This window comes from Triticum aestivum, chromosome 5A (genome assembly GCF_018294505.1).
Source record: "Triticum aestivum cultivar Chinese Spring chromosome 5A, IWGSC CS RefSeq v2.1, whole genome shotgun sequence".
Lineage (NCBI taxonomy): Eukaryota > Viridiplantae > Streptophyta > Magnoliopsida > Poales > Poaceae > Triticum > Triticum aestivum.
This window is the reverse complement of record NC_057806.1, coordinates 8,520,886-8,532,806: the sequence shown is the minus strand read 5'-3', so window position 1 is coordinate 8,532,806 and position 11,921 is coordinate 8,520,886. Positions and strand designations below refer to the sequence as shown.

General features: G+C 47.5%; 2 protein-coding genes across 2 annotated transcripts; one reads left to right on the top strand and one right to left on the bottom strand.

Moving 5' to 3' along the window:
- The first annotated feature begins 3,952 nt into the window (after window positions 1–3,952).
- On the top strand, window positions 3,953–8,078 carry LOC123101981 (peroxisome biogenesis protein 3-2). Its single transcript, XM_044523232.1, has 6 exons — window positions 3,953–4,416; window positions 4,788–4,978; window positions 5,114–5,244; window positions 5,439–5,566; window positions 5,938–6,177; window positions 7,393–8,078. Exons 1-6 carry the CDS (start codon window positions 4,226–4,228, stop codon window positions 7,649–7,651), a joined length of 1,140 nt encoding a protein of 379 aa, XP_044379167.1. The 5' UTR covers window positions 3,953–4,225; the 3' UTR covers window positions 7,652–8,078.
- Window positions 8,079–8,168: 90 nt separating this feature from the next.
- On the bottom strand, window positions 8,169–10,341 carry LOC123101982 (WD repeat-containing protein 43). Its single transcript, XM_044523233.1, has 5 exons — window positions 9,980–10,341; window positions 9,159–9,241; window positions 8,813–8,924; window positions 8,628–8,702; window positions 8,169–8,554 (listed from the first exon to the last, which is right to left on the bottom strand). Exons 1-5 carry the CDS (start codon window positions 10,253–10,255, stop codon window positions 8,348–8,350), a joined length of 753 nt encoding a protein of 250 aa, XP_044379168.1. The 5' UTR covers window positions 10,256–10,341; the 3' UTR covers window positions 8,169–8,347.
- Between the last annotated feature and the right edge of the window lie 1,580 nt (window positions 10,342–11,921).

Genomic DNA, 11,921 nt, shown 5'->3' with positions numbered 1-11,921 from the left:
GAGTTGGATTCCAGAAAGTTATAGATCCACCTGATCCATCGATTACCGAATCCCCTTGCTGCAAGGATCTGCCGAAGGGCCTCCCAACTGACATTGTTGAAGGCTTTCTGAAAATCTAGCTTCAAAACAAACATGGGCTTCTTCCTTTTCTTTGATTTCTATACTAACTCAGCTGCATCACATAATTCTTAAGATGCTTCTGCCTAGGAGGAAGCCAGACTGTAGTGGGTGCACCAGATTTGGTATTTCTCACTGAAGCCTCATAGCAAATACCTTAGAAGCCAGCTTGGGTATGCTATGAACCAGGGAAATGGGCCTGAAATCTTTGATATCCGTGGGATTTTCCTTTTTTGGGATCAACACGATGTGTGCAGTGTTGATATTGCAAAGCGGGGATCTGTGTTCATATAGGTCTTGAAAGAATTGCATAAAGTCCTCCTTCAACGTTCCCTGGAAGTGCTTATAGAACTCATTAGTGTATTCATCTGGTCCTGGACTCCGATTGTTGGGGCTTTTTTGGATTACTAACGCAACTCACCCCATGTGAGAGGCTCCTCTAGTGGGTTAAGAGAAGAACGCTCATACAGTCGGGACAGATCAACAGTAGGCAAACAAGGAGAGTCCTTCCCAAAAATGTCAGTGTAGTAGTCTGTGGCTATCCCAAGTTTGTCCTGCTCCCCGAAGAACTCCACTCCGTCCTTTGTTAACAGCTTGATCTTGTTATTCCTATGGTGGCAGTTTGCTGCAGCATGGAAGAATTTCGTGTTCTCATCACCGAGAGTGCAGCCCCCTATCTTTGCCTGACGTCTCCAAATACTTGCTTGCCAAAGAATCAGCTTCCGTGCTTTCTCGTTCGCATGCTTCCTCAAAGAAAATTCAAGGTGGGACAAGCTTCTTCTTTCTTCTACGGCATCCATGTACTGAACAACATGTTTACAGTTCTCCAAAGTGAGACGCAGAGGTGTTTGACTGTGCCCCCATTTCCTTATGGCTGCTCTGGTTCTTCTTAGCTTGTAACTGCGAAGGGAAGTTGCAGTAGCGAACGGCCTGGTGCCCCTACTCCAATTGTCATTGATCAGGTCTATAGTTTTTGGAAGTTGCAGCCAATGGTTCTCAAAACGGAAGAAAGAACACCTGGGTGTATCCGTTGAGCATTCTACACATATTAGGATGTGACCTGAAGTTGTTGCTGTCAGGGCAGATGTTGTGGTGTTCAGAAAACCCAGGTTCCAATCTACGTTTACCAGCACTCTATCCAGCTTTACCAGAGTTGGTTGCACTCTTTTATTCGACCATGTGAAAGATCTGTTTGCCACTTCTATATCGTCAAGGGCGTTTTCCCTGATACATGTATTAAAAAGGTCCATCATCACCCAGTTCTTCCTTCCTTGTGATTTTTCGTGCGCAAACCGATACATGTTGAAGTCGCCAAGCATGATCCAGGGCCCATGCACTAGCGTTGCAACTTGATCCATGACTATAAAGAACTCTACCCGTTCATCTTCCTGACATGGTGCATAAACGGTAGACAGACTGAAGCTCTCATTGTTGCTTCTGGACTGAAAATGTGCAGTGATGCAAAACCTGTGCGTGCTAATCTCAGTGGCACTGAGAACACTCTCCTCCCAAGCAACCAACAAGCCTCCTGATGTTCCAGAAGTTGGCATATAAATAAAGGATTTATGGCTGGAGGGGAGGAAAGAGGCTGCCTTCATCGCGTCAATCTCCTGCAACTTAGACTCCTGTAGACAGAGGACACTCGATCGACTGGACATGAGTGCATCCTTGACCAGCGTACATTTGTCATTATCACCAAGCCCTCTAACGTTCCAACAAGCAATCCACATTAAGGTATATGTGTGGCTCTAGGTGGTAAAAGAAGATGAACAACAAGATAAGCTAATGACTGACATTTGATTAAGCAGTGGCTCTTGTGAGCGTACATGATTTGGCATGCAGAACAGCAGAAAAGGGAAATTTGTAGTACAATGCAGATATAATGCCCATCGGGCCACAAACTAGGATGCAAAGCTATTAGAGCAAACGAACACCAAGAAGGAAAGGGAAACATTGGGGGGGGGTAATAATCCTTGCAACTCCAGTAATCAACAGTCTGTCTAACCATGGGCAGACCTGGTGGACTCGGATGAGGCAGAGGAGGATGGCCCTGCGTCCGCTGTGATCTCGCTTAAGTTCAGATCGCAGCAACGTGCGAGCAGCTTGGCCTTGCCCCTTGTGATCGGCCTTGGGGTGCTCTGGAGTGGCAGCTCGACGATCGAAGCCGCCATTAGGTTCTTGCCCTTCTTCTTGCCTGTCGAGCAGCGACAGTTCGCCTCACTCCCCGAGGGGCTGGCGGAGGCCTTGCGCTTGGATGCATGCTTGACTGGGTCCACGCGCCCCGTCATACAGCTGCTGGATGCGTGAGCTGCGGTGGGGCGAGGCGTGCGGGGCCAGATCCGCCACATCTGGTGCCCCCCGCCCATGGCCGACGGCTCGGTGGGCAACTGCTGCTCTGTGGGCGGCTGCGGCGACGCTTCCTCGACAGAAAGGCCGTCAGAGATGGTGATAGCCGTCGGCTGTAGCAGCTGTAGAGTCGGTGGGGCTTGCCTCCGGTCGGCGGCGGAGGGCTCGGGCTGTGGTGCTATGCAGGAGCAGAATCTAGTGGCTATCTCAACAGGCAGGATAGCACATGTGCCGTGCTGCATATCAGTGCAGGCCACAAGGGAAAGGAAGCCCGACGTGAGTAGCCCGGCAAAGGGGCCAGGCACAGGGCGGATGGGTCGTGTGCAGATGGGTCGTGCAGTGGGCACTTGATGGGCCTGTACCCGAATCTGGGCCAGCGGTGACTTGGTGGCTGGGAAAGGAGGCTTGCCTGCCAACGACAAGAGAGGCCCGACATCTGGAATCAAAAAGAGCCGAGGACAAACGGCTTTGGTGGGTGTTTGCACTCGATAGTTGGTAGCAGAGGTAGGGTGCGGGAACAGATTTCTCCTGGGATGGTTTTTGGCCAGAGCTTGAACAAGATGGACCGACAGATGTGGTGCTCGATAGTGCCAACCGTGAGGTCGAAGCAGATGAAGTGGCTCTGGTCATTTGCCGGCCCAACGATCACGAGCCCTGAGGTGGTCCGACAGTTACTCAGCTTGACAGAGAAGGTAAAGTTCAGTGTGTCAGGATCAAAGGCCACTTCAGCATGGGGTCGTCTAACCTCGGTAGCTATCAGCTCAGGCCCGAGGCAAAGACGACCGTCATCCTCATGTGCTATTTCTTGGATGGTGGGAATGGCGAAGGTGTCGTATTTGCAGATTCTAGGTTTGGCAGCTAGCTTGAGCATGGCGATGGCATCACCAAAGGTGGCATAGCCCGGGTACTGAAAGGCGCGGAACGCGCGGTCAGCCATGCTCTCATGAACCACTCGTGTGGCGTGCGGGTTGGCATGCCCACGTCGCCGACCACGAGTTGGGGCACGATCTCCATTCTCCGGAGGAAAGTTATGGTTAGGGTTTGGCGGGAAGGAGGGTGAGCCTGGCGTGTGTGCCACGTCCCAGACTTCATTGATGATGACGTCGGCGTATATGCCGATGCCGTCTATGCGGTGGAAGGCAAGGTAGTGGGGGATATGCTACAGTGCTTCTGCTTTGGCGAGAACAAGGATGCATGAGAAGTCATTCCCATGGAGGCATGTGTGCCCCAGCCCTAGCAAGCTGCGAAGCCGGCAACTGCTAGTAACTACTAGCCTTACATACAGATGCTCGAATAAAGTGTATATTTTACCGTGACATTTCAATCACATTTGATTGATTAATATCTAGACGTTGATGCAAAACAACAAACGAAAATACGTTTTCGAATTTGCGTTCGTATTCGTTTATAGAGATACAAACTGAAACGTTTGATTTGTATTCGAACCATTTTTAGTACATCCAACGATTTCCCCCAGCCGCCCCTTATCCCCCACCGGTGACGTCACCGATCGGAGTCGGACCCCCGTCTCCGCCACCACGCGCGGATCTCCTCCCACCCGCCGCCCGGCCGCCCGAACTCCTCTTCCTCTTCCCCGCAGCCGTCGCCGCCCTCCTCCTCGCTCGCCCCAGCCCGCCTGCCACCCCCAACGCGTGCCCGCCTGACCGCGAACCCGAGCGCCGCCGTCCCTCCCGCGCGGCAAGCGGCTAGGGTTTCGCCCGCGTCGCCTCCCACCTCCCGTCCCCGCCCCGCCCTGGCCGCCATGTTCCAGCTAGGCTCCGCCCCCGGGAAGGCCTTCTGGGCGCGGCACCGGTGGAAGATGCTCCTCTCGCTGGGCGTCGCCGGCGCCGGCTACGCGGCCTACCGCTTCTACGACGCGCACCAGAAGCAGCTCGTCCGGGTCGAGCAGCGCGCCGAGGAGGAGCGCGCCGCCGACGAGATCATCAAGAATCAGTGAGCCCACAAACCCAAACCACCACCAGATTTGTTTTCTGTCTTGCATTTTCTTGCTTACGTGTGTATCTGGCTATGTTCTAAATTGGCGACCACAGCAGCAGCCATGCCGTCTTAGTGGTGGCAAACAACAATTGATTCATAGGTTTCATGTGCATGTATGTATTGATTCATAGGTTTCCTGCGATGTACTGCTTATGGCAATATCGTGTTAGCGCTAGCAAACTACAATTGGCCCATTGAGTTTATTATGTCTTCGTGGTTATATGGGCTAGTAGTTCCGTGATGCGCTGCATATTTAGTGAGATGTTGAAATTCATGTAGTAGTATCATAGACTCCTTCATGACCGTTCTGTGCTACTCTCTGTTAGGTTGGAAGCCCATTTTCAGAAGGTGCAGAGGATCTCGGATACAACCACACTGCCGTTTGCTATGCACTACCTACGTTCGCGGGTAATGGAGGAACTGGATATTTCACACCTGACCGAGAGGCTGCTGCAAGGGAAGGGAGAGCTGACGCCAGAGGACAAGTACGAGACCTGGGAGAAGATCAAAATTCTGAGTATGATGATTCTGTGGTTTATCTCATCCTCATTCATGGCCTGTTTATTTTCTTCTTCTCCATCTCATCTGTGATGTCAAAACATTAGGCTGGTCCATGTCATTTAACTGTTGTTACTTCTTCTCTACCCCCTAGGTTTCACAAGGACAGTGTCTTCAATGTGGGCCATGACATTGCTGAGCTTATATGTTAGAGTCCAGGTCACCATATTAGGCAGACATCTCTACTTGGACTTTGCTCGTGGTACAGATGGTGCTCAATTGCAGGTAATTTTCGCTCCCTTCTATTCGTGAGTGATTCCCCTACATACATTAAGTTATCGCTGCTTTCTTTGTTTTTTCTCTCGTATTGATCATTTATCATGCGACACTTGTATAATTGAATTATGCTACAAACAATTGTGACTTCCCTTGAGACCATGCTCTGCTACCTGACTTTGAAATATCCCGCTTCTGTGTAGGCGGAATCTGATACTTTTAGCGGGAATGGACATAAGGACTTTCTTGGAACTGCTGACTACCTTGCAACATATGGTATCACTGCATTGATCAGGCAAATGCAACATGCTGCAACAGAAATCTTGAAAGAGTAAATATTTCTTCCCCTATCCGCATGATTATTCTGTCACCAACATGTCAGTAAATTATCATATTCAACAGCATGTTCAGCATCCAATGAGCAGAGACAAATAAAATTTAAAGGGCCCTAGGGAAATTATTGTCGCACTTTTACAAGAAAAAATCCCTTTATGGCAGAGTTCTGATTCATCAAGAGAATACTTATTTTATCATTTAGAGTAGGGATCCTTTAGATTATTGTTGCACCTTTACATGATGAAATTATTTTATTATAGCAGTTATGTTTTGCCAAGTGTATACTTTCTCATTTAGCTTAAATTACATCATACTTTATAACATGTGTGTTTCCCGTACTGATACTACCATGGAAAAAATGTGCAGGAAGCAACTAAAAGACCCTATGAGCATGGACCAAGTATTACAAACGATGTTACAGATATCGGAGCAGTTCATGAGTATGTGTGAAGGCAACTCATGGATAAATTTCCTTGTACCTGAAAGCGCCAATCGGTATGCACAGTTGATGGCTGTGTCCAGCAGCGGCTTTGATGACTCATCTCTTCTAATGGATGTTGGAAAGCTTGACCAACTAATGACTGAGACACGCATAGTGTTGGCAAGGTAATGCAGAATATGTATTGTAAATTCATAATATATGCAGGGTTTAGTAATACTGTACTTTGCTCCACAATGTGTCTATTGTCTTAGATCTTTCATATGGCTACCCATCATTACATTTTCTTTCAATAATTATCTTTTCAAGAACTGTAATCCATATACCATATGTCGTTTCATACATAAGCAACTAGTGTGTTTGAGTTTTTTAATATTGATGAAATGAAAAAAGGGGAAATGTTAATGCCAGGTGGTGCTGCAGTAAAAAAAAATTGTCAGTAACATACTCATACGTGATGCATCGTTCTTATGAAGAGGTTACTACTGGATCAATAACAGTACTCTATTTTGGGATTTGGGATTGATTTATATCATGTTCATATCTGGAGCAGATACAACAAAAAATAGCTGGTTGCCAGCTGTACCATTCCGTATTGCTGGGTGCTAGTATTGTAGCTCTGTGACTGCTATGTTGTTTTGAGCTATTGTTTTTACTGATTTAGCTACTACCCATTTAAATATGTTGTTTGAGAACCAAAGGAAAACAGAGGGAATAATTTGAATTGATAACAGGCAATTCTGAGTCCTAACCGGCAAAAGATAACCTTCATTCAAAATTTGTGCTCCAGTGATAATGCAAAACTGTGTGGTATAAAATTTGGTGCATGCTAGTATCTGGTTTTGTATTGAATGACCTCATTTTTCTTATAGCATAAACTGTTGTTGACATGTTTTGTAGGCCATTACCTCTATTGCAAAACGAGAAAATAAACATGTTTGATTGTTATAGTGGAGTTGTGGCACTTGCTTACTGTAGATGATAGTTAATCCATGGTTATCATTAAGAATCTGAATTGCTAAACGGCGCCATGACCAGCAAGAAACTGACCTTATTCAAAATTTGTGTTCCAGTTTATTAGTAGAAACAGTCTGGTATTAATGTTGGGTTTTTTAGAGTGTCTGTGTATGTATTGAATAATCTCATTTTCTTATAACTTAAACTGTTGTTGACACGATTTGAGTCCGTTAGCTCCATGCAAAACAAGAACAGACATATTTGATTGTTATAGTCGAGTTGTGATATTTGCTTACAGGATAGTAATTTTCCACGTTTGTCGTCGAGAACACATCTATTGTCTAACTCTGTTGGCATCTGCATTTTTCTTTGGAAGAAACTCAATGAGTATCTCACATCATCCTATTGGCACCCTGTGTTTGCAGCGACGATTTCAGAAATATCATGGACATGTCATTGAGGAAGGTAGCTGATTTGGTGATAGAGGACTTGCGTGCACAGGTTGGAGCCGCGCTTCCTCCATCAGGATTGCCCTTGGCGAAGCTCTTGGCTAGAGTGGCTCAACTGAGCTCAATGCTGCTCGAGGAACCAAGCAAGAACAAGCACATCCAGACCATCCGAAGCATGCCCGAGGTGGGACTCTTCTACACATTCCTCTATGCAAACATGCCGCCACAAACGTGAGTTCACGTCGATGTGGACAGGGGCATGTTTCTTCCTAATTTTTGGCCCGAAACCTCCAAAGGATCTAGTGGTTTATGTGTATGAAAACTCGATCGTTCTGGATTCTGGGAAGTGATACCGGTGGAGAATGTTCATTCGTGAAAAATATACGTGTGGAGAGGAGGCTGAGTTTGTGTCCTGTATATTGCTGAAGATGTGCTCTTGTTATGTTTCAGGAAACAGGAGTCTTTTCCCTTTTTACTTGGGTTTTCGTTAAATACTTGTTCTTTTTTTTATTTAGCTAGAATTCAGCAGGCTGTTTCTGCCATCTCGTTTACATATTTTGGTAGCATGCTTGATGGAATTTGTGTACCTCATGAATGTTCAACTCTACAAATTGGTTTATGAATGAATGTTGATGTGGGTATACCTATTCTGTTACCCAATATGTTTATGGTATCAATTCATCAAATTTTTTGTTTGGTATATGCCATCTAAACTGACTGATGATGAATCTGTTATCACAAAGCAAATATGATTAGCTGGAATGGCAGTCTTGATTCCTGATATGATAACCAACACAAATTTGAGGATTTTTTCCCATGATCAATTTTTTTTTGTTTATGACACAACAAAATAGAACTGCAAACGCAGCTGTGTCTCGATCAGTTACAGTACAGTTACTAGAAAATCAGAGTTCAAATGCTGTGATCTCTTTCACTCATCATCAACTTCAGACTCTTCCTTGTCAGTCCCCTTTCTCTCTGTCTCCATGGCGTCGTCGACCTCGGAATCTTCCTCATCAGTCCCCTTGTCCTCGGTTTCCATAGCATCATCATCTTCAGAATCTTCCTCATCAGAATCCACGTCCTCGTAGATAAGCGGAGGGCCTCCCTCTTCTTCATCGGATTCATCATCGCAGATCTGGAACATACATGCTTGAATTACACACATGCATGCACGAGGTTGCAATACAGGTAGACAGGAGAGAACCTACCTCGCTGAAATGATAATCCAGGCAGGTAGACAGTTTGAGCGACGATGCGAAGGTCGATGTTCTTGCGTCAATCAGCTGAAAATGCGTGCACCAAGTAACATTACAGTCCAGAAATAAGAACTGTTATTAATTGTACTTCATATTAGTACATCTCTACGGCTGTTAATTTGAAACAAAATACTCACCTGATAAAGCGAGTTGAGCAGCAGCAGAGAAGAATCCTGAGATACTATGCTGCTCATGTGTCGGCTAAGCAGAGCTTGAAGCCATGGGAGCAAGCAAACCAGTACTGAACCCCTGCCAAGGCGAAAACGAAAAGCAGACCAGTTATGAAACCTCTATGCAAAATATGAGGGTACACAAGCAGAAACAATGTTTGAGACTTTCAGTGGCTCATGTTAACCCAGTCAAACGGTCAACGCAAAAGTTTAACTGAATTTAGAAGCTTTCATGTTCACGGAACACACGCAACATAACGTCCCAGCCATTTTAGTGCTAAATTGAAAGAGGACCTTAGAAGCATTATCATACCTAGATTGCATAAGCGATACCAATGATTTGAGGAGCTTCACAGCGTCTGCTGGCGTCAGGAGTGATACCGACTTCACGATAACCTGCATGTAAGACAACACATTGAGTTAGGAACTATCAGATTTGATGACCTAATTGAATAAAGAACAACTGATATTCAGAGTTTCACAAATTTCAATAGTAGTACATAACAGCTGCTTAATAACGAGCAGGTTGTCACAAGGAGATTAACGGGCTAATCAAACCAAGGCCGTGGCGGTGCTGGGGGTAATTTCATTTTGGGGTTGGGACAGTATTAGCGGTTCTGGTCATAACTTTGCCGTCTTAACTTCGTGGAATTCGTTGTAAATGGGTAACATACAATACAACCAAAATAAAACACGCTCAGTTTCCATCTAGCTGAAACTAAACCTGACTGCCTTCCTAAATGTGTGACTAAGCCAAGAGTGATTGGCCATTGGGAGTTGTACAACCATTCCGTCCTAATTTGCGCGATGAACCCGTGTCAGCACTCATGGAACTCATTGCACATGTGCAATAATATACAACCCAACCAACCAAACACACAGCTCGAATTTCAATGAGCAGAAACTCAAACTAGCTGCCTTCCTGAACTTTGGACCAAGCCAGGAGTGATTGGCCATGGGAGGCTGACAAGTTGCACAAACATCCCTTCCTAATTTGCGCGGCGAACTCGAGACTCGGATCCTATGAACAAAACTGTAACCTATGCTTCACTGACGATGATGCCACCAGCTATCAAGATACTATTGCACCATGCCACAGATGAGGAGTCAGAGAGGCCAGAGAAGCTCAGATACCTTGCCGTCTCTGTTGTACAGGCAGCCCAGCAGCGCGGCGCGGTCGTCGGCCTGCAGGGCCTGCCTGAGCAGGACGTGGACGGAGTCCGCGCTGGGGGGCACCACGGGCAGCGACTCCCCGGCGGCGCCACCTGCCGCCTCGGCGAGCGGGCTCATGGCCGCGAGCTTCTCCGCCAAGGTCGGCTCGTCGAGGCTGTACTCCGCCGCGTCCGGAGCGCCATCGGAGGGGGCGACCTCGGCGCGTCTCCGGCGGCGGCGCTGCGGCGTCTGGTCCATCGAGCAGTTTGGAGAGGCGGCGGCGGAGCGAGGAGAGGAGGCGGCGGCGGGGAGGGAAAGAGGGCAGGGTCGCGGATAGCCCGGCTCGGCCCAGCCCATATAACTACTATCACAAATGTTATTGCGCGGACGTTCATGGGAACGTTTTTCCAGCGAACAGACCTGGAGCTGTTGGATTTGGGCGCACAAATCTTAGCGCACGTTCTCTACGACCTCAACTTCGAGCGACCGTTCGCTGTGGGAGATAGCCACGTGAACAGGGGAACATAGAGCACCCCCCCCTCTCACCCAGCCGCGAGCCTCCACTGTTGCACCTTGCTGCTGTTCCTACATCGAGCTCTTCGCGTCCATAGTTGCACCAATGCCACGAGCCTGCTGCAGCTTCCTCAAGCCCTCCGCCTCCACATCCGAAAAAACCCGCCAAGGGTTATGCCATGGAGAAGGATGTGAAGGGTTTCGAGATCTTCTGGTGGACCACTGTGGGGATCTTGATGATCTCCCTACTCGGGTTCTGCTTCTTCAAGGTGGCGGCCTTCTTGGGTCGTCGTCGTAGCAGTGGCGGAGCCAGGAATTTCTTGCTTGGTATTCATTTGTGCAATACAATAGCAATATGGCAACAAATATGTAGGGAAGACCCCTGAATCAGCAATTCTTTGGTATTCCATGGAAGTCCAGGGAAGACCCTTGGTTCCGCCACTGCATCGTGGGGCACTAGAGACAGGGCGCAGTTGGAGGTAATCGACGGCCACTGTCTGGCAGTGTTCATGTGGACGAGAGACATACTTGTCTGCTAGTGTCTGGAGACCAGAGGAACAGAGATTTCACATCAGTTAGGTGGATCTATCAGCCAAATTTTGCATCAGGATATGTCAGCCGATTTCGCATCAGATCAGTGGATCAGTGTTGTCAAGCTTGGTGGACGATTTTATTTGTAGTTGCAAGTAGCATAGCGAGTGCTTTGTCCTTGGATAACGAATACTGAATAAATATAGCGTGGTGAAGTGTGTGTGTGTGTGTGTGGGGGGGGGGGGCAATGCCCCCCTATCCAGCCCCATAATATCATTCTCACAAATTCGGAATACACAAGTATGAAACTACTACATTCTCATATGTTATTGTCCAATTCGTGCTATACTAATTTTGTGCATCAGTAGCCTCCTCCATCGAGCGACACACCTCACCCATGCTCGACCATCACAGCCTTTTGGGCTCTAACCCGCCCTCTATCGGTACGTCCATGGCGCCTCCTCCATCGAGCGATGGGACACACCTGCAGCCATCCTAGAAGCCTCCTTCTACATCGACTCTCCACTATACTAGGAGCCTCCCAAGGATTACACCATGGAGAAGATTGTGAAGGGTTTCGAAATCTTCTGGTGGACCACTGTGGGGGGTTTTGATGACCTCCCTCCTCAGATTCTACTTTTTCAAGGAGGTAGCCTTCTTGGCTCGCCACCGTGGGGGACTGGAGACAAGGGAGCACTTGGAGGTGATCATTGGTCACACGCCTGACAATGTTCAGGTTGGTGAGGAACAGGCTCGCCTGCTGGTGTTTGGAGAATAAAGTAACAGAGATTTTGCATCAGTTCAGTGGATCAGTGCTAGTGGCTTGGTGGATGATTTTATTTGTAGCTTTTTTGCATGGTAACTATTTTATTTTTAGTTG